The 26,783-nt window shown below is 41.7% G+C and overlaps 1 protein-coding gene and 1 long non-coding RNA gene across 8 annotated transcripts in view; one reads left to right on the top strand and one right to left on the bottom strand.

Moving 5' to 3' along the window:
- LOC307221032 (serine/threonine-protein kinase Sgk3) overlaps nt 1–26,783 on the bottom strand; it is a 55,363-nt gene that overhangs the window by 10,640 nt on the left and 17,940 nt on the right. For 4 of the 7 annotated variants that reach the window (XM_079985167.1, XM_079985168.1, XM_079985166.1 and 1 more), the window contains exons 2-6: nt 15,889–15,996; nt 9,885–10,089; nt 3,840–3,923; nt 3,649–3,721; nt 1,035–1,110 (exon numbers count right to left, since the gene is read on the bottom strand). In XM_079985167.1, coding sequence (XP_079841293.1) covers nt 1,035–1,110; nt 3,649–3,721; nt 3,840–3,923; nt 9,885–9,962 — 311 coding nt within the window. In that variant the 5' untranslated portion in view covers nt 9,963–10,089; nt 15,889–15,996. Of the gene's footprint in view, nt 1–1,034; nt 1,111–3,648; nt 3,722–3,839; nt 3,924–9,884; nt 10,090–15,273; nt 15,373–15,395; nt 15,479–15,888; nt 15,997–26,783 lie in introns of those variants that run through there. The other 3 variants (XM_079985169.1, XM_079985170.1, XM_079985172.1) reach the window with 3 other exon arrangements.
- On the top strand, nt 5,910–7,498 carry LOC307221034. The gene is made up of 2 exons (XR_013841295.1): nt 5,910–6,520; nt 6,906–7,498. It is a non-coding gene; the product is annotated as an uncharacterized lncRNA (long non-coding RNA).

Here is a 26,783-nt window from a genome sequence, read left to right as displayed (position 1 = left end):
TGCTCTCAGACTTCACGAAATTTGTGTGGGTGGATGCAAGAGATTTTATCTGATAAAATGTTTAAGAGATAGATTTATTTTAACATGAAAGCTCAATTGACAACATTTGGGCTTTTTTACCACCTTAGCACAGAATTAAAATGGAGCTTTAAACTTCACCCAAGTTTTCTTCCCATCTCTCCAGCAGCCTCATATAATAGAGCTCTGGATTAAAACCAGGAACACGCCCAAGGCCACTGTCTGATAAGGTAATGTCTAAATTCAATTGCATCATGAGCCAGACCACATTTGTCAATTTCATTAAGCCACCAGGCTGGTGACAGGAAGGCTGGAATCAACAGGCAAATTCCTCAGAAAGTTCTGGAATCAGTCTCTGAAGATGGACCAGTCAGAGAAGCTCAAATTTTGTACCCTCATTAATCTTGTTGAAGCACTTCAAGAACATCTAACTCTGCATAGAGACATGTGGCTAAGAAAAACAGTATGTCTGGGCTTCTTTTCAGATTCTTTAAGGTGCTAACATATTTTGCCAACTAGTAAAAGTGCACAGTCTAGAAACCTCTGTTTCTTCTATTTAGATAAAGTGTAAATTCAAAATATTATTGAGGCTTGACTCATGATCATCAAAGGCATGCACAATATTTAATTATAATTTTATATTTATGAAATTAACAGCTTTGAGAACTTTCCTTTGGGATGGAAAGGTAGGATTTTTTAAAATCTCATAATAAGTCTTATTTAGGGAAGTCAATGACAGATGAACATTAGACCTTCCTTCCTGGAGCAAACTAGTCCATCTAGTTGAGCATTCTGTCTAATCACAGTCAGCCAGACGCCCCTGAAATACTTTCAAGGACGACCTCGTGGTGATTAGCCTTTCCTTTTTGCATGTGTAGCATCTGGTAGTCACAGGTGCAATTTTTTTAAAAAATCTGCTTATAGTGGAGCACTTAGAAGCAATTTGTAAATAGCTTCCTTATACGTTTGATAACATACCCTTATTTCTAGGAAAATATATGTGTGTGTTAACTTACTGATTGCAAAGTTCTTGCTGTCGTACTAAATTCTGAATGAATTCATTCAACCCTGCTCTTCTCTGCTTAATGAAATCTGAAAGAAAATTAGGAAGGACCATACATTAGATTTTATTTTTTTATTGAAGTATACACTTTTTTTCAGATTACTTCAGTGTTAATCAGTTCCATAATGTAAAGAGACAAAGGCCCACATCCTCCTGTTATCCTGACTGTATCCTCTAAGGGTCAATGGGTTGATGAAACTGACTAGACCAGACTGCAAGAAGCTTCTGGTCTTCAGACAAATAAGAGGTCTTACAAAAAAAATAAGAGATACACAAATACATGTGAATATGCACCAATCCTTTCAAACAACAGTTTTAGTTCCACAAATGTTTCAGACAATTAAAATGGAGGAGAGAAGGCTTGGGCCAATGACATGTTGAGAAAGCCCCATGGTCGTCATGGCAGCCATGAAGTCCTGCGCTGCCGATTGCCTCTGCATGGATGTCGAAGTCCCCCGAAACCAGCAGTCTTGGAATCCTCAAGACCAGCTCTTTCAGCAAAGGCAAGGACACTGCTGGGCAGTGTGGCAGGAGGTGAACCAGTGGATTCTCTAATCTGTCCTGATTGTCCAGTGCTGGGAACACACACTCTAGATCCTCCCCCCCCCCCACAACTGGACAGAGGGCCTGGAGAGAGAGAGAGAGAGAGAGAGAGAGAGAGAGAGAGAGAGAATTCTAGGGACCACAGCAACTCCCCAACTCTCAAGTCTACCCAGATACGGCACTGGGTGGGCACAGCTGGGTGATGCCAACTGTACCCTGTTCACCCACCCAAGTCTTAGTGATACAGAACAGATTGGCCTGCTCATCCACAATCAGATCACGGATGAGGGAGGTCTTATTCAGAGTTGACCTGGCATTCAGCAGCAGCAGTCTCAAAGGCTGACTTATATGACAACTGCAATTCCCCAGTTGGAGGAGGGTCTGGCACTCAGCACAATCGCTAAGTGCCTGTGCTGTGTGCCCCTTACTTGGCCTGCTCCACCTCCCACAACATACTTCTCCCTACCCTGTAGATACTTGCTTGATTACCCATTTATTATCCTATCATCCAATCTTTACAAAATTTAACAAAGAAAGAAATCTGGTGCAACATGTATGGATATAATATATGCAGTAGAAAGGACATGTTGAATGAATCAAGGTTGACAGCTGAGTTTGAGAAGATATAACAGAAACTTTATTTGCGTTTTAGTAAGCATAAATTGGTCTGGTTGTTTACAGAATTGCTAAAATGGAAAGTAATTTACATCCCTTATACATTCCACAATGGACCAGAACATACCACTTACAATATAACAAATGAACGGCAGTGATGTGCATGAAACCTGCTGCATTAAGCACTATCAGAGTTTTTTAAATAAAAACAACAACAACCCCTGATCCTTAATGCGCTTGAGCTGGCAGAATTCCACTGATTAACAAAGTCTTGATTTCAACCTATTTCAAAAGTCTTAAGCTATAAATAGAATGAAGTCAGCACTGAACCAAGATTTTCAAGAGATCTAATCACAGATTTGTGCAGAGAGACTAAAAGGTCAAACCAGCCCTTTGCTTGGTAAGGGTTTGTGTCACATGTCAGTCCACATAGAATCAACATAAAATGTGCCCCAAGAGGAGGGCGATAAACAAACACTATGCACTACAAGTATGTGGTACCTGCAGATCGGATGGCTCAAAAGCTACTGTATTACTATTAAAAATAACTTTAAACAGACACTATGTTAGAGTTTATTGGCATTATAAACACAAATAGCATTTCTTACTTTGCAGCAAAACTTTAGAATATAGACATGCCAGGAAAAACATAACACCTTCATCCACAAGCCATACAATGATGCAACTAATCCTGCATGCCAAAAATACCTCGTTCCGTTCTCCCCCAAGCTCCAGAACTCTAGCCCGATCCTGTGCTGAGTGAAAAGCTGCTTTTAATTCTCAGGGGAGTTTCAAAAGGGCGGCAGGGAGATTGTGCTTGCTATCTCGCTTACATACCATCTGTATGTGGACGTTCAGGAGATGCAGCCCATAATGCCATACATTCACCATCACCTTCATCATACATTTCTACATAAAATCCAAATGTCGCATGTGCAATGTTGTACTTGTAGCTTGAGGATTTTTAAACCCCTGTGGTCCTCCCATTATTTACCCATCCCTTTTCTTGCAAGTGTATTTTCAGGTCTACAAGCAGATGTATGGCGTTGATTGCAAGGTAAATCAGCTTAATGTTTTCCTCTACTGTACAGACAAATGTTTCCAAGGGAAAAAAATCAGACACTGCACTCTGGCAATCAGCTACTCTGAATTAATACTCTGTGGATTTTGAAAGACGGAGAACATACATTCACCAATCAATGCACACCAGTTACACCGTATGAAAATTACTGGCAAGTTGTAGTTAAGAGGCAAGGATTTCCCATAAAGGCAAAAAGCAACCAAAAAAGTCCACTGACTTTTGGCCTATGGTATCTAACTCCAACTATTTAGTAGGCTTTAAAAATAGCCTCTGCAGACACTGTTTTTAAAAAGAGCAATAAAAGAAGAAAAGAACTTATGTGACTTACCTGGATCAAAATTGTCTCCAAATATTCTTTTAGCAGGAATCTTCAAGTTCATAGTGGGAAATTGTTTCCTTAGCTGAAATACACAAAACACACAGGTAGTTTAGCTTTGGAGTATAGATACCTTCCAGACACAGTTGTATTGGCAGAGGGTCATTCCTTGATTCAATTTTAGCACGACTCCCTTTACTTACTGTATTATACAGTTTATCAAACTCAGTGTATCGCCTGAAGACGAACCATTCATTATTGCCAACTGAGACCAAAACTTTGTAAACCTGTAGGGATACAAAAGTAAAATTAGTGAGAAATGCAAAGATTAAAATAACACAGTTGTGAGTTAATGAACCTGTGTACGTTTGTTGCTCGTTTACCTATTAAATCTTTGAGCCTGAGTTTTATACATAATTACAGGATGAGACTGGAAGCACACTGCATTCTCCAACACAGAGCTGCTGAACACATTAGGATTTTTCAACATGAAGATACCAAGAGCGTCAGTGCAGAACACCCAAAACAGAGGCTCCAAGTAAATGCCACAGCAATAAGAGCTTATTGTTAAAATTCAATATACAGAACAGCATGTTTCAGCATTGCTATCTCCTGTTACGTATCTTGGATCCCTGGACCCGTGAGAAAAACATGACTTATGGAATGGGATTTTCCTTTCTCCTTCTTCCCACGGTGCTCATCAAAGAGTCAGTCTTGAATGCTGGGGAATCATTAGAGAGGTGTGGAGGCTGCAGAAGGGTGGGAGAGTCAGCAAAGGTTTTGGCCTCTCTTGTACCAATGGATATGCCTTTTCACTTGTGCTAGATACTTTTTGATCTACGCCAGTAAAAACAGACTTTTACAATATTTCCAGGGCCTAACATCCAGGGAAACAAAATGTTTCTAGGGGTAGCTTTTAAATGGAAGTGATAAGTTGCAGATATAAACTATAGAGTTGTGTTAGATTTATCCTGAAAAGGTTGAAAATGTACAGTAGTTAAGCAATTGCTTAAAAAGAATGTAGTGCAAGAACAGTAACCTTCCATAATAACTGAACTGTGCATGATTAGAGAACATATTCTCTAGAAATTAGAACAGCCACTATTTATAGTGGGCAGGACTAGATGCCGCAAAGCTGTACATGTTATATTAAATGTATGGTTTGCAAATTTACAACAGAGACTCTTGATTCAAAGGAAACATTAATTTGCACATAGCTTTGCTAGGTACATTTTTAAAGGCAAATTCTACTCCGTATGGTCATCTATTCTTAGCTACTTGCAAATCAAGAAAAAAAATCATAGTAGTATACATATTCAGTACGTATACATGGCAAAAGGACACCAGGGGAAACATCTAACCAATGGCAATTTATTTTCACATCCATTCTGGCTATTTCTGCCAGTATAAGCATAACAAAAAACCATGGTGTCAGGGGCTCAGGAGCAGAAGCACAGGGAAGAGGGGAGATGGAGAGCGAAGGGGAAGAATCTGAGGGCAGCGTAGGAGAAGATGACAGTGGCCCGAGAGATTCCATGAGCCTCTCCAGCGAATCGGAAGATTCACAGAAGGGGGCTCCGATGGCAAGGGGGGTCCCGGGAGGGACGCACCAGAAGCTAGGGGCCAGCAGCGACTCCCAAAGCAGCAGCTGGAGATCGGGACCAGTTTCCCCACCAGAGCATAGCGAGGGGGAAGAGTCCCATGTGTCAGGGCAGGCTCCCCCTCCAGTGGGGAGAGAAGATGAGTCAGGGCTGACCACCCCCCATCGCTGAGTGAGGGAACGGAGGGGAAGTCAGATCCAGCTAGCCCCCCCGAAGGGGGAAGCAGTGACAGGAGCAGTGTAACGGTCAGGAGGAAGGTGGCCGGGTGGGCGCGCACGCCAAGTTCAAATGTACAGGAGCCAGGTCCTAAAGCACGTCGGAGGCAGGGGGAAGAATCCGGGGACTCTTCAGCATCAGAAGAGTCCAGAAAGGGCAACACCCCGGCGGGCAGACGGACCCAGAGGAGGAAAGAACAACGGAAGAGGTGGAGTAAGGCTAGAGTCTTAAACTGGTGTCTAGGGGGAGGAGACTCAGACGGAGCTTCGGCGGTCTAGGGTTTAAGACGTAGAGCTGCGCGCTACGGCTTTGGAATGGAAACTGAACTTCAATAAAGACTTTTGTATATAACCACGACCTGGCGTTGGTCCTCTGTGAGCTGGGACCTTGGGCAGCTCTGACACATGGTAAATGGAATAGTACTATTACTGCTACTACCATTAACCCAGTGTATTTAACACTAGACAATATACAATAGATTCACTGTTTGGATTACTCAAACTGCTGAAAAAGAAGGATGGGAGAAAATTGGATTTTTTAAAACACAAATGATGGAAACGTTTACAGATTAAGAAACTCTGGATAAGCATTTCTGGATGTGAACTCGAACTGCATTATGAAGTAATCAGGTTAAGATGTATAAATAATAGTACAGATTAAGAACTGGAGTAGCTGATAATACGTTACTAATGGCATATTGATTGCTGCCAAGTGGAAACTCCCAACCATTCCAAGTATAATGAAGTAGCTTAACAAGGTTTGTCACACAAAGCTAAACTAGAAAGAGTTTAATGTATAGTATGTGCAATTATAAAAATCATTTTTGTTGTCTCACACCATCTATTTGCTAGGAACTGTCAGCCTTTCTCAACCTTTGGTCCCCAGATGTTTTTGGCCTACAACTCCCATCATCTCTGACCAGTGGTCCTGTGAGCTAGGGATCATGGGAGTTGTAGGCCAAAAACATCTGAGGACACAAGGTTGAGAAAGGCTGGTCTACACCATCATAATTTAAGTTTTTATATGAGTTGCCGCATAATGATCATACAGCAAAGTAAAAATAAAAGGTAAAGGTAAAGGTACCCCTGCCCGTACGGGCCAGTCTTGACAGACTCTGGGGTTGTGCGCCCATCTCACTTAAGAGGCCAGGGGCCAGCACTGTCCGGAGACACTTCCGGGTCACGTGGCCAGCGTGACATCGCTGCTCTGGCCAGAGCCAGAGCCAGAGCCGCACACGGAAACGCCGTTTACCTTCCCGCTGGTAAGCGGTCCCTATTTATCTACTTGCACCCGGAGGTGCTTTCGAACTGCTAGGTTGGCAGGCACTGGGACCGAGCAGCGGGAGCGCACCCCGCCGCAGGGATTCGAACCGCCGACCTTTCGATCGGCAAGTCCTAGGCACTGAGGCTTTAACCCACAGCGCCACCTGCGTCCCTAAAGTAAAAATATAAGTATGCAAATGAGAAAAATAGATTGAGTGTTGATTATTTGGGTTTTTGTTTTTAGTAGAAACTAACACATAATCATGGGACGCAGGTGGCGCTGTGGGTAAAACCTCAGCGCCTAGGACTTGCCGATCGTCAGGTCGGCGGTTCGAATCCCCGCGGCGGGGTGCACTCCCGTTGCTCGGTCCCAGCGCCTGCCAACCTAGCAGTTCGAAAGCACCCCTAAGTGCAAGTAGATAAATAGGTACCGCTTACTAGCGGGAAGGTAAACTGTGTTTCCGTGTGCTGCGCTGGCTCACCAGATGCAGCTTGTCACGCTGGCCACGTGACCCGGAAGTGTCTGCGGACAGCGCTGGCCCCCGGCCCCTTAAGTGAGATGGGCGCACAACCCTAGAGTCGGACACGACTGGCCCGTACGGGCAGGGGTACCTTTACCTTTACCTAACACATAATCAAAGTTTCTTAAATCAGGTGACAGCCTAACCTCTTAAGATACTATCCCAAAAAGATTCTTTATTGCTAGTAACATTCAGGAAGTGCAGCTCATTAATTCCACAGCAGAACCAGCATACCTTCTGGTTCTCAAAGAATTATGAAAAAGCAAACAAACTATTAATCCTGAGTTTGCACTTACTGTGGAATTCAATAAACCAATTTAGAAGGCCATAATGTATGTTATGTGAACTCAGATCTCCCAATGGATTTATTTACCTCCTCACTTTAATATGGCCACAGGAACTCTAGTTTTTGTTTGTTTGTTTCTAAATTCATTGTGTGCTTTTGGTTTGTAGTTGATGTTTTTAAGAACATTTTCATATTCAAATATTATAACTCAACAATTAACAAAATATCCTTTCTTGTTTGCATGCTGTAAGTAAATGTAAATAATGTTTTTGTCCTCATTTCTTTACCTACTGTCAAGAAGACATTCACTCTTAATCGGTCAATCCATATAACACTATATCCCTTAATCCATATGAAGCAGAGTACTCACAGTTCATTTCCAAAATAAAAATATAGTTTAGCCTTTCCAACCTTCTATCTATTTATGTTATAAATGGGAAACACTTTTCCTTCAGCGGTCTTGAAGGAGACATCTTGACCCTAATCCTTTTCAGTTTTCCCCAAATTAATTACCCCTCAATGGGACGCGGGTGGCGCTGTGGTCTAAACCACAGAGCCTAGGGTTTGCCAATCAGAAGGTTGGCAGTTCGAATCTCCACAACGGGGTGAACTCCTGTTGCTCTGTCCCAGCTCCTGCCAGCCTAGTAGTTTGAAAGCACGTCAAAGTGCATATAGATAAATAGGTACCGCTCTAGCGGGAAGGTAAACAGCGTTTCTGTGCGCTGCTCTGGTTCGCCAGAAGCAGCATAGTCATGCTGGCCACATGACCCGGAAGCTGTCTGCAGACAAACGCAAACTCCATCGGCCAGTAAAGCGAGATGAGCGCCGCAACCCCAGCGTAGTCTGCGACTGGACTTAACTGTCAGGGGTCCATTTACCTTTACCTTTAATTACCCCTCCAGGCAGCAAAACAACCTGCAGTGGGGGAAAAGGGGATACCCGTCATGCTTTGTTTTTTTCTACTTGATTCTAAGAGCAGCTTGTGGGAGGGGTTAATTAGGAATGGTGTAGGACGAAAGTATTAAATATCTCCTCTTTCAATGCTCCACAAGATTTTCCTTTTCACACCTATTACAACCCTGACGCTTCCTGTTAGGCCTGTTTTGATCTAACAAGGTCCATTTTTAAGTTCCATTTTGATCTAACAGGACTTCTGCTTTGGCTACATCAAGGAACAGTATTTTCCTTTGGAGGTAAGGAGAGACGGCTACAATATATTTGCATTATATTGATGGAGGGGGTGCCAGAGAGGGTAGGAAAAGTGTTATGATGGTCAACATCATTCAGCTGCAGAGGAAACGGCTCAGCTAAACAAAATTAGACCATGTTTTTGAAAGAAGTACTAGGTTGTCGTCGTTACAATCCAGCAGATTTCCAAAACCTACTGAAGAAGAATACTATTGAAATATTGTTTAGTCCAATAACAAAATACAGAAGGTTGTCCAATGCCAAAATTACACACAGAATAAAAATACAAATCATATCCAGAGAAGCTACCGGGATGGGGTGGGGAGAAAGAACAGGAAACAATGAAAGGGAAACAGAAGCAAAAGGCACCAAGACTAACAAAGAGGGGAAATAGTGTAATTTACTGTGTTTGTATTCAATGGGGTTTTTTAAATAAATAAAAAGATCCACTGTCTATGCTATTTCTTTCTGCTTTTTATAATGCTGATCAGCAACTTACATAAATTTGATCTGCTATGCAGTTCAGATGTTTAAAAGCCTTTAACAACATAACTGTTACAATATCCTTATGCTGCACATTTTTATGTGTACTGAATTCTACAGTATGCATAAAATCAGAGTTAACACATTAACCTTCACACCCAAATTTGCATATATGCTAATAGGCATGATTTGGAAACAACACTTCAGGCTTGCTTCTTGTTATATCTGAACTGAAAATCCTAGTTAATCTGAACGATGGTTTATTGAAACAAGCCAGAATAATAAATGATGCTTTGAATCTGGCTTGTTTAAATAAACTACCGTTTAAACCAGGCATAGGCAAACTCGGCCCTCCAGATATTTTGAGACTACAATTCCCATCACCCCTGACTACTGGTACTGTTAGCTAGGGATGATGGGAGTTGTAGTCCCAAAACATCTGGAGGGCTGAGTTTGCCTATGCCTGGTTTAAGCTAACCACAGTATTTGGTTGTGTAAACAGGGAGCACATACTTCTAATCTCTTCCTATGCAGGAAGGGAGGGCAAACCATGTCAGCCTAAGGCTAGCTCACATGGTGCTAAATAATGGTTTAACATTACATCCAAACCACACCATTAATTGAATATGAAATGGAGAACAAGAATAAGCCCCCATTGACTGAGAAAAGTGCTTTATGCTCACATACTTACAGTAAATCTTTTTTTCTTCACTCTGTGTTCATCAGAGCTGGGGATGCTAACACTTGGGCAGCTTTCCTTGACATCCATTATATGTTGTCTTTAGGCAAAAATTCAAGACCACCACACCAGGTATAGCAAAATGTAGAAAATGTCAGCAGTATTGATCTAAAACATGCAGCCTCTCTTGTGTAAATTTAAATTCCATCATGCAAACCTTAAATAAAACGAAACAAAAAGTTCAGCAGGTGACTGGTTTGAATCATGGCTGCAAACTGAATTTTAATGATTTTCTAAATAAAGGTTATCTTTCCATGTTTGTATAAAGTGAAGATGATACAAGTGAGATGTCCTGGGGACTGGAGGGCAGTCAAGTGTTAAGAATAATAGCAGCGTGGCTATAGTAAGGCTTGGTGGTTGTATATGCAGACATAAAAATGTACCAGTTGTGTTAGGTTCTTTTAACTCCAAAATACCACCATCACTAAAACATGGTTGGTAAATAACAAAATACTACTGTAACTTATGTAACATATATGATATATTCATAGAGCTTTCCATGCATTTTCTTATTAATCCTTACAAGAGGAATATAACATAGATTAGTATTATTATTACATTACAGGTAGGGGCACAGAAATAAAGGTTTGCCTAAATCCACGTAGTTAGTCTGTGGCCAAGATGAGATAGGAACTTCCTTGCTGAAACTTGCTGGTAGGCATTTGTTTGCTTATGTATGCTTGTTTACTCCAAATTAAATCCCTACCTGTGATGGGAATTGGTAAGAGGATACATTAATTATATTTACTCCTCTAGAGACCCATGTGTGTGGGTTAACAAACAAAAGAAAAAGTGGCTGGTGGTGCCTATTTTCAAAACCACGGGGCTAGCACACAGAGAGCCCCAGTAGCAGAGTATTGTTCGACAGATTAATGAAGCAGAGGAATAGGCTATTAAACATTTAAATATATTCAGCTGCAAGAAGCAGCTGACTCCCCTACCCTCATGCACTGAAACAGACCACACTTTGAAGTAAGTTTAAATATGCTTTGCTTACTTAATTGTGGTCACAGTCATGCATTTTCCTTTATGCAACAGCAGTAAGATAATGCAGGTAAAATACTTCGTTGAAATACAGCTAGGGTTTACTGCTAAAATCTCCCACAACCTACTCATATAATACTTCATTGGCCCTTATGGGAAGAAGGGCAGGATATAAATTCAATAAATTTGTACATGTGTACAAAAGGTGGTGTCAACACATTAAGGCAGGGAGTGCAATTCTGCTCCTCTTCTCTGCATTTTGACAGTGTGCAAATGACTCTTATCTCCAGTGAGTTGCTCTAGAGGCAGCAGTTTGAGATTCTTGCTTTGGTGCTCTGACCATTTTGCTTAATTTATCCCCAATAAATTTCTCTTTCTTTCTTTCTTTCTTTCTTTCTTTCTTTCTTTCTTTCTTTCTTAAATAGCCTTATATAATTGTAATAGAAAGGTAATTCTGAAGAACAAGAATATTCCTATCACCATCCAAAAGTGGTGGTTCAGTACCTAAAATGTGTTTTGTTATTAATATAAAGTGGGTGAATTATCTGTTTAACTTGTGCTACTATAACAGGAAGCTTATTAAGACCTACTCTGTACACTAAGGCATTTAAAGAAGTATGACCAAATAGAGCAATGCTATAGACAGTGCTATACTAGGTCAAATTTACTAGTATAGACAGTGCTATACTAGGTCAAATTTAAATGATTATATGCGGGCATCTAGAGCAACAACACAGATACAAAAATATGCAGAAAACTGTGTTGCTCCATTAGGAAAACAAAAAACAGTCAGACAACCACAATCACAAAATAATGTTACATCAGGGCAAACTAAAATAATGGTTCTTTCAAAGTTTAACAGAATTGTTCTCCAGGCTTTATCTTTAAAAGTTGAGGAATGTAAACAGATGTTGGTAGAAGCTCCATCTGCAACATTTAAGAAAATGATTGAAGAAGTTATAGGGCAAGTTGTGTCTAGGACTAAAGATCCCAGATTTCAACAAGGCAAACTGGAGCAAAGTATCAATGGCTACCTCTCTCTTTCAAAAGCCAGTAGTTATTGCAATATTTCTCTAGCATTAAAAAAAAGCACTTATGGACCCTTGTTAGGCACACAGAACATGATTGTTATTATATTAGGAAAGCTGATACCGTTTCAAGTTGTCAACATATAATACCCAGTCTAAATAATATACACCTACAATAGTTCCCATCTTAAAATAGAAGTCTATGTTTCAATTGTATGTGCTCTCCCATTTTTCCATAAAGCCACTGTGATGTAATTCTCCTGTTAGGGAGACACCCATGTTTGTGTTGGCTGAAGTGACAAAGCACTTCAAAATTCAGTTATGAGGCTTGTTTTAAACATCCTACTAAAATATAGATTAAGATGAGCCAATTTAGTTTTGTGTTCAGAATTATGTTGCTTCTGAGAAATTCGAGGTTATAAAATAGGTTTGTTTGGATTTAGCAGGCACTGACAGAAAGCAATAATATTTTCTATTGATCTACACTGGCTTACTCGAAAATTGAGAGCATGATCAAGGCAAATGTAAATCAATCAAATGTAGACCAGTCTCCCTAATTTAAGAGTTAAAACATGTGATTAAATTGCTTGTATTAAAACACACACACAATGGGAAATTGCATAAATACAGCTAGATCGTGTCCTATTTTTCTGTCAGAATTATTTTGTGCAACTAAGCTAACTCATATTTGCTTACGTACTGCCATTCTCCCCCCCCCCTCGCCCTAATTTTATGTGCTCTCCATCTTGGCCTTGCTATGAACTACGGTTGGTCACCGGTTTGCGGGGGCCAGGTAGGAATTTTCCCACTTGGAAAATTGGCACCATCCATGTGGTTTTCGCCTGCCTTGTAGCAATTGTCACAACTTTGTAAGGTTTGGCGGTTAGGCATTTGTAAACATGGTTTGTGGGAGGGGAGGTTGTGGCCTTCGGCTGCCATTCTTCTTTAAGGGTATTCCGTTAAAGGCATCCGGGGTGTGGTTCCCGTCCGAAGCCCAGGTATGGGCTAGAGCCATGCCACGACTCCATCGGGAACCGGGGGGGGGGGGATCACAATTTATGTACATCAATAGGGCTCCCCCTACCAGTGGTTGACCCATATGAGACTACCTGCATGACGGGCAGGAGAGAGATATAGTTGGTTCAGTTCCAATGCCTAAGCCAAAACCGCTCACATCTGTAACCAACAAAGTTGTGGCCTATTTTATCTCATTAACACAAAACACTGGTGTCTGTGTTTCATTAGCTAAGGAATGGGGGGGGGCCCTCGGGCCCTTGCCATGCAACACGCAACTCACCAGCTCTCAGCTACAGTTCCTAATCTATGAAAGGAAAACTGCAACCTACACCCAAAGCTGGTTGTTAGGACAAACAAGAATGTACCGTATTTTTCGCCCTATAAGACGCACTTTCCCCCCTCCAAAAATGAAGGGGAAATGTGTGTGCGTCTTATGGGCCGAATGCAGGCTCCTTGGCTTCAGCGATAACAACGCGAAGCCTCCGAAGCCTGCGCTCCGGAGGCTTCGCGTTGCTTCCGCTGAAGCCAGGAGAGTCTGCTCTTTGAGGCTGGCGGTAGGGAAAGCAGCGCTTCCCCCATCGCCAGCCCCAGAGGATGGGGGGCAGCAGGAAGGCGCGCGATGCCTTCCCGCTACTCTCCAACCTGCGACGCCTTCCCGCTACTCTCCAACCCTCCTGCAGGCTTTTGCGGGAGATGGGGGAATTCCCCCACCTCCCGCAAAAGCAGGCAAAAGCCGTGTGCTCTTTAAAGGGGCTCCGCGGCTTCTGCTGGCTTTTCTATGGGGGGGGGAAATTCCCCCACCTCCTAGAAAAGCCCGCAGGAGCCACGCACCCTTTAAAGAGCGTGCCGCTCTTGGGGGCTTTTCCTCGAGGAGGGAGAAGGGACTGACTGGCCGTTTCAGTCCCTTCTCCCTCCTGGTCGAAAAGCCCGCAGGAGTCATGCTGGGCTCCTGTGGGCTTTTGCGGGAGGTGGGGGAATTCCGCCACCTCCCACAAAAGCAGGGAGAAGGTCCAGAGCTGCGGGGGGGGGGGGGCGGGGATCATTTTTTTTTACTTGATTTCCCCCCCTGAAAACTAGGTGCGTCCTATGGGCCGGTGCGTCCTATAGGGCGAAAAATACGGTAAATAGCACCTTTAACACCTATAAAAATAATCAGCAACAATCACTTGACTTTTGTTCCCTTTATGAAGTATTTAAGACCAAGGTTCCCACTCAGAGGATAACTCTCAGTCATTTAGAGATAAGAGAGGCCATTCTAAAGATTACAGAGTTTCTTGTGGAATATGGAGAACAAAACAAAGTAATCAAGCTCAATTCATGAGATAATCTGGAAAAGATGGAAATCCATTAATAGTTGCTACTAGCTCTGAAAACAGGAAATAAGAACAGATGTATAAAGTATTGTAAACCACCTAGCATCCTGGCTTGAGCTGTTGTTTCTAGCTATCTTTTCTGCTTAAGAACATCCTTCTTTCAATTAACAGTCAGATCTTATTAATTCAGCCAAGGTTTTATTCCACAAACAATCCAATAGTATTTTAAAATGCAAATATACTGTGCATATTAATGTTTTCGTCAAGAAATGAAGTGGAGTTCATACATAGAGCAGGAGGCTGAATTATTAGAGAAGTTTGCTAAGTATCCCTGCCCGCCCGCCAAAGTGGACATTGCAGCAACATATAATTAGAGAAATAGTTAGTACAGAGAGCCCATGTGGTAATACTGGTTTGAATGTTGGGCTAGGACTTGGGAGACTAGTGTTCAAATTCCTATTCAGCCATGACCTTGGGCCAGTCACTGTCTGTCAGCCTAACCTATCACACAAGGCTGTGGTGAGAATAAAATGGGAAGGGGGAAAACCATGTATGCCACCACCTTGAGCTCCTTGGAGTAAAGCTGAGAAATCTAATACATAAATGAACTAACAGAGAGGTACACTGACAGCACCTCTCTCTCCAGCAGATATTGATTTGTGTGGGTATCATGTCCAATCCTTAGCCAAGCAGGAGAACTTCTTGCCTATTTGTCTTGATACACTTCTTTGACCATAACAAGAATGTAGGTTTTGACCTTGTTGGGGTTGGGATTTTTCTGAGCTCTTGCCATGGTGGTCCCATCACTAGGGATTTGACAACGAGAATAAAGTCATTAAATGGAATCTGTACACACCAAATGTCAACGTGGATCCTGCTCAGACAGCTTATTGCCTTTGTTTCCAACGAGTTGCTAAACCCAGCAAACGACTCAAAAGTCAAAAGAATAAAGTGCCTCCAACTCAGAGAAGATTAAAGAAGAACAAGTACATGTTGTACCTGAACGACTCTAGGGCATGAATTCCAGGAATTAGCATTAAGTAACAGGCTTTTCCTAGTCCAGGAATGTAATGTAATTCAAGGCTAGTGAGACAGGGGGGAAATCTGCAGTGAATACTTGCTGATTTAGAAGGGAACTTCCTTGCAAAAGCGTGGTCTGTACAGACCAATGCTGCTCCCACATGTCATCTTGATTTGGTCCCATCTGTAAAAATCATAGCATAACTGTGGCATGAATGACTTTCATAAAGCATCTGCTAGAATCTCAAGGAGCATAGCAGTCTTGCAACTCTCCCCCTACCACATCAATAGTTTATATCAGGGGTGTCCAACAATCTACTGGTAGATCACGGGGTGTTCATGGTAGATCACTGGACCCGCCCCCCAAAAGCACAACAACTTTGGTAAATCACTGCCAGTTTTAATAGTGGGAGTAGATCTCAGTCTCTTAAAAGTTGGATATGCCTGGTTTATATGAAGGTTTTTCCATTATGTTTATTTCAACACAGGAGAAAAAGGTAATATGGAAAGTTTGGATTGCGCTTTACAGCAAAGCACAACTGTTAACAAAAATAAACTGTAAGCAAAGTGAGATTATTTGCAGGGATCCCTTACCTTTCAGTCTCTTGGGAGCAAGGTACAAATCCAGCAATGGGTAACGTCAGAGATGAAGAGCTTGCAAACCACAGCTTTGCAAAGATCAATTCTGGCTGCAGGACAGACCTACACACAGCAAAGATATTAAGTTAAAAGAGACTAACCAACCAATATTACTTATTAGCTCTTTAATCAACTTTTGTCCATATTTAGTATAGCCCTATTGAAAATTTGGTAAATTGGTTATTAATTTTGATAGCACCTTCAATGAACTAAGCACAGCCAAGTTCAGACTATTACTAGTTCTTAAAGAAGCCTATTCTTAAATACAGTGGTAACTCAGGTTAAGTACTTAATTTGTTCTGGAGGTCCGTTCTTAACCTGAAACTGTTCTTAACCTGAAGCACCATTTTAGCTAATGGGCCTCCTGCTGCCACCGCGCCACCAGAGCACGATTTCTGTTTTCATCCTGAAGCAAAGTTCTTAACCTGAAGCACTATTTCTGGGTTAGTAGAGTCTGTAACCTGAAGCGTATGTAACCTGAAGCATATGTAACCTGAGGTACCACTGTACCTTATCTCTGTTGGAATAAGCAACAGTCTTTAATTAATACTCATTGTACTGAGAGAAAAGGTCACCAAAAGGTTAATGATTCTATGCCCAGGAAGTTAAGTGTCCTTCTTGAGTTGTGAATTTAGTTTCTCTTTCGCCTTTACTCTTTGCTTATGCAGTAACCAGTAATAGCTGATTACAGTGGTACCTCGGGTTACATACGCTTCAGAAAACCCAAAAATAGTACCTCAGGTTAAGAACTTTGCTTCAGGACAGAACAGAGAACAGAAATTGTGCTCCGGTGGCATGGCAGCAGCAGGAGGCCCCATTAGCTAAAGTGGTGCTTCAGGTTAAGAACAGTTTCAGGTTAAGAACGGACCTCCGGAATGAATAAAGTACTTAACCTGAGGTACCACTGTATAGGTTTATAGTTTATGCTTACAGCTGCACCTGCCTTCCTTGTGGTGAGTGAAAAACCTACTCTGCAACAACTATGTTTTTGTGTTCAATTAAAAGGCCTGAAATATCAAATCTGTGGGCTGGGGACAGGGAAACCTTCGGAGCATTTATAACCAAAGTAATTTATAGTCAAAGAAAATCTATTTGGAATTTTGAAACGAATAAGGGTTAACTGCTAGGCACAGCAGCTCTTCAAAATTCATAGTCACATTAAGGCTATGTGCCCTGCTAGTTTTAAAGCACCTGACTGCATGAATAATACAGCAGTGGCTGAGCTGTGACACTTCTAGTGACTGAATGTAGTTCAAAAGTCTCAAAACAGCAAACAGACTGTCTTGTAAAACAGACTGTGCAAGTTCCAAAACCGCAGAAATTACTGGCGGGAACCACAACATGCTGTCAACTTGTCCTGGAGATAAATGGGTGGGAATTTATCAGGCTACATTTGCAGTCTTCAGATACCAGCTTGTCTAATTGTTACTCGCCACACAGATTTGCAAACAAAGCAAGATTTTTTTCCAGTAAATGGAAGGGAGAACTGAAAACATCACCCCACTTCAAAAACCAGGAACTGAAACAATAAAGGGATGAATACACAACTGTGAAGGAAACTCACTGGATTTTTCAATTGTGTCAGTTTAACCTGATCATCAGCCCCATATTTCTAAAACTGAAAGTTTCAGTTTTCCTTGACCATGTGTGGATGCAGGCCAGTTTCCTGTGTGCATTAAAGTCCATCATCCAGCAGCAGACACATCAAAATCCCCACCCACCTCTTGCGAGCCAGCTGCTTGTCACTGTTGTTCATGTATGTGCTCATCTTCCTGCAGGAAGACTTGTCTCACACGTGTACTCAAACCAGGGATTAGCCAGTTACATAGCAGGAAAGGCTATGGCATCACCATTTCAACACAAGGGAACTTTACAGTTGCATACTATTGTATGATTACTTAGTATAAACCTGTCCTGCCTTGCTATTGCTTCCCCCTGCACCCTTCATTCTCCCTATGATGATTCTGCTGCCTAATGCAAATATTCCTCTTTGACTGAGACGCTAATCATTAAAGAGAGACCAGGAGTGTGTGCTTGTGTGTGAGAGAGTGTTTCTTGAGGCCTCTTTATTTTAAGAGTACACGTACTTAACATGATTTGCACTTGAACAAATGGTTATTTTCTGCAACCAGGAACGTTAATGGCCCTCCTGGGGAAAAAACATCACAGGAACCATGTAGTATAGGAAGCTTGTCTTGTTATGTGTTTGGGGTACTTTACAAGCTTTCCCACTTTTAAATTTAATTAATGCCTTGTTAAACTCATATACCGTAAACTTAAATAAATTCAATTTTAACTGGACCTTGGATTTATTGGCCCACCCATGCTTGCTCTATCTAATATGCTACTAGGAAGTTGGCTCTGCCTAATTAGTGGATTCCTCTAATAAAAGGATTTTAATTAAGCAGTCTAATGGTCTGACTAATTAGACAGTAGCAGCTATTTGACGGTGGGGCTCAAAGGCTACTCAGAAAGTACCTGGATAGGTTAAGGAATAAACCTACACTGTTCACTAAAGTGGTCTACTGGGGTAGGGAAAGGAAAATCAGAGTTACAGCAAATCCCAAAAGTAGACACCAATATTCCTCAAGCAGGACAAAGTGCACATTTTGTTAGTGGCAAGATCACAAATTGAATCAAAATAGCTACAGAGTGGAATGAGGAGAATCGTACACTAGCAGAAAGGAGTCTACACATTGCCTGAAAGTGTCCTACGTTTCTTTTGACGACCTTTTCTGGCTCACAGAGCAAAATAAATTATCTTCAAGGTCTAAATTATGCAAATACCTAGTACATTCTGTTGCAGAGATAAGGACGGCCGAGTTCGAGGTCAGATAAAGAAGAAAGTGTCCTTGAGCATATGCAGAGCAACGTGCCACCACCGGCAAGTTGTGGGACTCTAACTCTCATCATCCATCTTCATTGGCCATGCTGTCTGGGGCTGATGGGAGCTGAAGTAAAGCGACATCTGGAGGGCACCAGGTTCACTACCCCTGCTCTACTGACATCCAAGTGTTGGTGCTGACCTTTAAAGCCCTAAACCGTCTGGGCCAAGTATACCTGAAGGAGTGTCTCCACCCCAGACAGTGTCTCACTTAGCCCAGACACTGAGGTCCTCCTCCGAGGGTCTTCTGCTGGTTCCCTCACTGCGAGAAGTGAAGTTACAGGGAACTAGGCAGAGGGCCTTCTTGGTAGTGGCGCCCTCACTGTAGAACGCCCTCCCTTCAGATGACAAAGAACTATACAACTTTTAGAAGAGATCTGAAGGCAACCCTGTTTTAGGAAGTTTTTTAAGTTTGATGCTTTATTATGTTTTATATGTTCTGTAAGCCACCCATAGGGAAACCCAGCCAGATGGGCCGGGTATAAATAATAAATAATTATTATTATTACTATTATTATTAACCTACTGTTCATACTGTCCTCCCTTTGCCATGTCTAGTGGGAAATAAAGGCAAACAAACTGGGTACAACTGTTCCACAAACTTATATCAGTTTTCTATCCGTTTAACTCTTGGGGCTTCTCCCTAGAAGTCTTATAAATGTTTATTCATGGTGAGGGTGATAAGAACCCTCAAGTCTCTTTACTGCCAATCAGCCAACACCAAAAACCTGTTCATGGGAGTGACAAGCAGTGTAAATTAGGTCCCTCAAAGGAAACTAAGTTGTTATATGGCTTTATGGACTCTTGTTTCAATGCTTCACCCCCATCCTAGGTTGGCCCCAGTGTACTGCTAGGACGAAGCCATGAATATTACCAAAGAACTACAGTTTCCAGGATTGGGAATGACAATTAAAGCTGGTAGTGTAGACAATCAACCTTCCTCCTCACACTAGATAGCTTCATTTCCTTTTACAGTGAGAGCTAAATTGAAAATTACATGGGGAACATGTGAGCCACTCTTCCAACTTTTTGTGTTAAATGAAAAGCAATATCAAATGCACAGGAATGGCAGGTGGGCAAGGGCTTGGAATCAGGGCTCGGAACCCGTGGCCCTAAAGAGGTTGTTGGACTCCACCTCCTTTCATCTGTGACTTCTGCTGTCTGAGACTGATGGCATTTGGGACTTCAAAAACATCTGGAGACCAGGCCTTCCCCATCCCTAGCTAAAATCTTTCCCTTCTAGCCACTGGTCTGCTAAATATTCCCACTGGTATCTTTTCTTCCAGAAGGGGCAAAATAATGGCAGGCCACTCTTGGAGGATGATCTGTCCCTACAAGACTTTTCTAAGGTTCTCAAGGCATGATGACTGGCTATGGCATGAACACAAGCGCGTGTCTCCAAACTCACATTATTTGCAAACCTCTGAAATGTATGCCGATAGGACTTACATACATAGAATCATGTTTGAAAGTGTCACCGTATGGTTGAGGCAGAATTTTGGTCATCTTAATCCTCATGAAGATAGCATGAGATCAGAATTAACAGATTCCAGCACAGCTGGGAAAGCATTCCAGAAGGGGTGGTGCACAGCCAAAGGCATTTTAGAAAAATGTCTAAGCAAATAAATAGGAGTTTATAGAGCAGTATGAATGCGAACACTTGCCACTACTTCATATCCCATATCCAGTAGGTATTAGTGACATTTGTATAAATACATTCCAATAATGGTTGCAACAACAGTATGTTTAGGTGGGTGGGAGGGAGAACGTGCATGGGGAGGGTAGCACTGCATTTCCCAGATCCAAACACGAAGTCTCCAAGTGGAGGGAAAATGAGATATTCCTGCAAGAGAGGCTAGAAAGAAGATGTCAGATGTGCACAGCAGATTACTGCCAGATGTGCATTTGCTGCACAAAAACGGCTTCTGTGAGAAGACCCTCGTTTGGAATGCCCAGCCGAGAGACAAGAATATGACATATTTGTGCGAGATAGTATGTGACATCTCTGCCAGAAAGAACACTCAGCTGCCAGTTTTGCCCTTGGACTGCAGACACAAAGGGATAGGAAGTATACTCTGAATCTTTTCTATCAGGCAGAAGACTAAAGGCTGCTGGGTTGTCTGAGGTTTGTGTATGTATGCACATATAGCATTATTATTTATTGCTTGAAAGCTGGCTTGAGAACCATTTAATTGAAGGGCAGCTTATAACTTTTCAAAACAAACAAGAAAGTAAAGAGAAAATCTAAATAGCAAAAATAAGTGGAATTTTATTTATTTATTTATACATACATACATACATACATACATACCCAGCCCATCTGGCTGGGTTTCCCCAGCCACTTTGGGCGGCTCCCAAAAGAATATTAAAAACCAGATAAAACATCAACTATTAAAAACTTCCCTAAAAAAGGCTGCCTTCAGATGTCTTCTAAAAGTCAGATGGTTGTTTATTTCCTTGACATCTGATGGGAGGGCGTTCCACAGGGCAGTCGCCACTACTGAGAAGGCCCTCTGCCTGGTTCCCTGTAGCTTCACTTCTCGCAGGGAGGGAACTGCCAGAAGGCCCTCGGAGCTGGACCTCAGTGTCCCGGCTGAACAATGGGGGTGGAGACGCTCCTTCAGGCAAGAAATTGAGGACAGTGCTCTCCTCTTAGTCCATCTAGTTAAGTCAAAAAGTCAACTAGAAATTTAACAAGTTGATATATTAGTTGGAATTCCCATGTTTCCACTTGTGGTTTTCTGAAAGCCACTAAAAACCAATGTGGGCAATTCACAGGGGTCTTTGTCACGCGACTCCATGCAGTTCTTCCTTCCACTCTTTACAAGGAGTAGCACATTTCAGTGGATTGAATCACAACAGATTGAATCACAAGTAACCACGATGATGCTGCATGTCTGAATTATTTAACATCAGGTTTTCTAAATGTCGCTTCACTGAAGACTGGTTTAAAAAAAAAAAATCAGTGTCACAAACTGCACAGATCCAGCCCTGGACATCTGTTAGGGATTACTACAGAAGAGAAAGTTAATTGAATAATACAAAACACTATACTGAACATCCACAAAGAGTGAGGAATGAGTATGAGTTAATTTGTTCGCATATGCATGCCCATCATAGAAGGCCAGAAGCTGCCTTATGCCAGGTCAGATTATTTGTTCCTCTAGCCTACTATCACTCTGGGTCACAGCAGCTCTCTCAGATCAAAATGATCAAGGGTCTGGAGCAAAAGGTGGTGCATTCCTGTTAGAATAATATTTTCTAATTAATGCTAAAAGCTTTCTCACTACATTATGTACAAAAGTAAATATACTGACTTTTTATGTTCTCCTAAACAATGCTGTTCTGAGTTCTGAATGGGAATAGGAAAAATTCACCCTTGAACTAATTACCACCAAGGAAAATGCAAACACATTGCTCTTGTTTAAAATTTTTAAAGGCTCTGCTTTCACAAAATCAGCATTTGGGATTTCCCAAAATGAAACAACACCCTTTGAAGTGGAGTCAACAGAAGCTTATCAGTGTCCACATTGCAGAGGCATCAGTTTATAAAATCCTGTTTTTGAGGCATATCTGCCAGCATTCTTACCAACGTTACACCAAGTTTTAATTCAATGAGTCACCAGAAGTGTTTTTTAAAACAAAACTTCAAAGAGAAACGGGCAGGCATGATTAATTATAAAACAGCACTCAAAACACTAAACTAGCAGCTCTCAAACACAAGCTGTAAATTAAGTAAATTTGGGAGGTTCTCTCACTGCAACTTACGAACTGTGCATTTTTAAATTATGCTTTCTTATTTTTCAACAGATGTTGCAAGCCTCATCTCCACTATCTAGAAAGCTTGCTTTTGTCAAGGTAAAATCAAAAAGCATTAGAAGAAACTTTTGATGTCTCATGAATACAATTTACTGTTACCTAACTGTATGGCTGAAAAAAATTAATAGGTTTAGTTTAACCTGGATAGACTAAATTTAGTGACAACTGTTAAATGAAGCACCTCTTTTCACTATGACGATTCACAAGCCTAGCACTGAAAAGATGGCAAGAAGGGCACCAGGTCAAGACTTTCCTCTTCTCCCAGGTATCTGATTGCGCTGATCTTTCTTTTTTTATAGTCATGGGGCTGTTTGTTGGCTTTGTTGTGTTTATGGTGATCATGCTGAGGTTGTGGGATTTTAATTGTCTTTGTATTAAGTACATGGATATTTTAGTCATTGTTCCTTGTTGTTTTTTCTTTGATATATTATACTGTATTTGTTTATACCGCATTTCTGCTTCAAGTTGCCTTGAGGCCTTCTTGGCATAAGACAGTGAAGACAGAACAACAAACAACCCTTCAAAGATGACACAGTCACTGTGCTAAGTGCTTTCCCCATGGGCCCACCTTACCATTTAAAGGCTGTCAGCCACATGGAAGCAAGTTGTGGGGGTCTTTTTCCATGGTATCTGCTCCCCACTGGAAGGAACCCTACAATCAAGCCCATTGTGTGGTTAGAAGCTTTTAAATACAAGAGAAGCACCATAGGTGGAGGAATGCACTTGGGCAGCAGCAGGGCCAGCCACCCATAGGGGCATGGCGCACCGCAGGGCCTCCAGAGTCTGCCTGCCTTCTCCCACTCAGCTGCCCTACAACTGGGGGGGGGGGGAGGCAGCGGGCATACCGTTTGGACAGGGCAGAGCCTGCATGCACCCAAGCCACCACATCTCTCCCAGGAGAGACGCAAGGCTCGTGTGCACTGAAGGGCCCGCGGTGAGAGCTGCCAGCCTTTTGTCACCCCCCTCAGTGGTGCCACCCAGGTCGGACCACACCAACTGCACCCCCTTTCTCCGCCTCTGCCATAGGGTTGTTGATGTTTCTCATTTTGCCAGTCCTAAAGGTATCTGCAGCAATTTGTCAGCATTTTAGTCAGCTCATTTCTCCTGATAAACACATTTTTGTCTGCTGTTTTAAATAATGCACACATTGTTACTAGCAATTCTTCCTCATATAATGCATTCTGTATGTTATTTTTACTAATGTATACATTTTTATACACAGTCCCCCTAATGTAAACATTTTTGTAAACATCGGTTGGAGAGCTGCATTGCACAATTTGGATAAGTGCAAATTTTGAAGGATGGCTGTGCTTCAGTTTTCATATTGTTTTAGAAACTACAAATTTGAAAGATCTAGGTTTCAATGCAAACTGAATCAAATTTCTCCTCCATCTCTAATTCTAATCCACCCTCCCTTTTATGCGCAGGAAGAGACTGAATTAATTGCATTGCAACGCAAATCTTTTACTGGGTCACCCAAGCACATATTACATCGCTACAAACATGCAGAATCAAACACTAATAAGATATTTTCTAGCCTAGCAAGGATAAATGCAGTTTCTTTTCAGACTGCTGAATGCTAAGAAAACAGCTTTCCCCACAGCTTTTTTGTAAATATCATAATCAGTGTTTCCTTTTTACTCTAAGAATAGTATTTGGAAGAGGGGGTAACTATCCTGATGCTTTTGATGTGCCACTACATTTGCCAAGGTTGATAAGCAGCGATGAGAGCAAGCTGCACGGCAGCCTCTTTTGCTAGTTATGCAACTGCCCTGTTTTAGGTACTGCAATATTTATGAAAGCCCCCAGTACATTTTTTTTATGCTGTTGTCTGAAGCGCAATGCATTGCTTCTGCATCTCTCCATTGAAAAAATCAACACCATCTCCATAACTCAAAATATAATTTGGGTGCCGTCTGCAGTACATTTGACAAAAGCAATAAATTAGTAAAGTGGGGAAATGTCAACATAAGTATGGTAGCAGGCAACGAAACAAAAATCTGAAAAATTGCACTGACACAGCAATTACCAACACTTGAAGCTTTTCTTCAGGAGAAAATGTGCTTGACATTTACAGCAGTTTGGCCAGAAATGAAAAATGAAACTTAAGGACCAAGTGTATGCTAGAGACTGGGAGCAGGATCCAACCTAGACAAGCAGCTCACTGTTCCCTGCTTCCTACCTATTGCTAGACCTTGTGACAATTTAAAGGAAAGCACTTTTCACAGAAGAAAACTGGAAAATATGATTGCAATTCTAAGCATGCTTATTTGAACAGAGTGTTAAAATAAACATGGATTTCCCCCCCCCCAGAAAGAATTGGCTGGATCCAGATGTGTATGGGAGGAACGTGACTGTCCCACTCCCTTCTGCCCCTAGAAGCTGCTTTCTCTGGCACCAAAATATCTCCTGAGGTTCAGGGGGTCTTAGCTAGAACAGGACTACTTTGGGTCACAGAAGAGACTGATGGCAGTTTTAAATGCTTCCTTGATGGGGTTGATTTTTTTTAACGTCCTGCATTTAGAGAACTAGCATATCAGGTACAAAGGGTTCTAGCCAAGCTCCCTTACTTTTACAAGTTGGGAAAGTGGGAAAGCGAAGGGAAAGGAGGAGTTATGCTTTCAAATATTTTCTCGCATCAGTTTGAGTCTTTTAGTTATCAGCAGTATTTCTGGCACAATTAAGCAGAGGAATGTGAGCACTGTTGCAGAAAACAGCAGCACGCAGCACCAAACAGTTGGCAATAGGATCAATCCTGTTTTTAGAGAAGAATAGATGGTTCGGTGAAGCCATCTGTGCTCTCCCATCTGAACAGACAATTGGCACAATTGCCAGGAGCCTGCTTGGGACTTCACATGAATATTGCTGGTTTCTCAATCAAGTTTTTTTTTCTTCCACTCAGGAAAACATGCATACACCACCTGTTTGCAGTTCCTTATCCATCTAGGAACACGTGCAGAATTTTAGCTTCCCAACGTTTATCACCCTAACTAAAGTGAAGCGGAAAAATGAAGCAGTTGAATGCTAACTTAGAATGCCAGTTTAAAACAGTCTCTCATCACAATTACATACCACCACCACTCCACATGCACAAACACTGTGCATATCATAGTACCTAATAATGTACTGCTAAATCAGTAGGCATTATCCTGAGCATAAAACACTTAATTTCTCTGATGCATTCCCTCTCTTTGGTATTCAGTTTCTAAACCACGTTCTTGAAATTATATTAATGAATTCAGCTTAGCAGGGAGCACTGTGAGGTCTGTGACTAATACATTCACCTGTGAGAAGACTGGTTACATTTGTCAAAGATGACATCGTAAACCTACCTTTGCAACATTTACCGTATTTTTCGCTCTATATCACGCACCCGACCATAACACGCAAGTAGTTTTTAGAGGAGGAAAATCCATAGGCATGCCACCCGTAGGCATTCCCTCCATAACATGCACAGACATTTCCCCTTACTTTCTAGGAGGAAAAAAGTGAGTGTTATGGTGCAAAAAATACGGTAACTCTGGTTGAAAATCTTAGCTGTTATCAAAGTTTGATCAAATTTGCTAATACAGTGGAACCTCGGTTTTCGAACTCCTCCGTTGATGAATGTTTCGGAACTCAAACGCCATAAACCCGGATGTAAATGCTTCTGTTTTCAAACACGCCTCGGAAGTCGAACTTCCAAAGCGGCTTCCTTATTGAGTTTATTCGTATTAATTTTTCTGTTCTGAAGCTTCTGTATTGAGTTTTCGGTTTTCGAATGTTTCGGAACTCGAACGGTTTTCTGGAACGAATTACGTTCAGAAACCGAACATACACAAAATAATAAATATATTTCTCATTCCTGTTTCTCACTAAATGATGTGCGTATGTAAGAAGAATCACTCTAGGGTAGGAAACTGATTGAGTAAACTAAAACCACATGGTCTTATGTGCTAGAAGATGCAGTATTATAACACTGCATAATGTTTCTGTATTTCTAAAGGAAGCACCATTGCTCCAAGTTACTTGACATGCATATTCCAGCACTTAGGAAATTATATTGGGCAGCCTTCCCTTAGGTGGTGTCGTCCAGATGTTTTGGACTACAACTCCATTCAGCACAGTTGTGCTGGCTGAGGCCACTAGAAGCTGCACTGCAAAAAGA

The sequence above is a fragment of the Podarcis cretensis genome (genome assembly GCF_951804945.1).
Source record: "Podarcis cretensis genome assembly, chromosome: 7".
Classification (NCBI taxonomy): domain Eukaryota; kingdom Metazoa; phylum Chordata; class Lepidosauria; order Squamata; family Lacertidae; genus Podarcis; species Podarcis cretensis.
The sequence above is the reverse complement of the archived record's forward strand: the minus strand, read 5'-3'. Positions and strand labels throughout refer to the sequence as shown.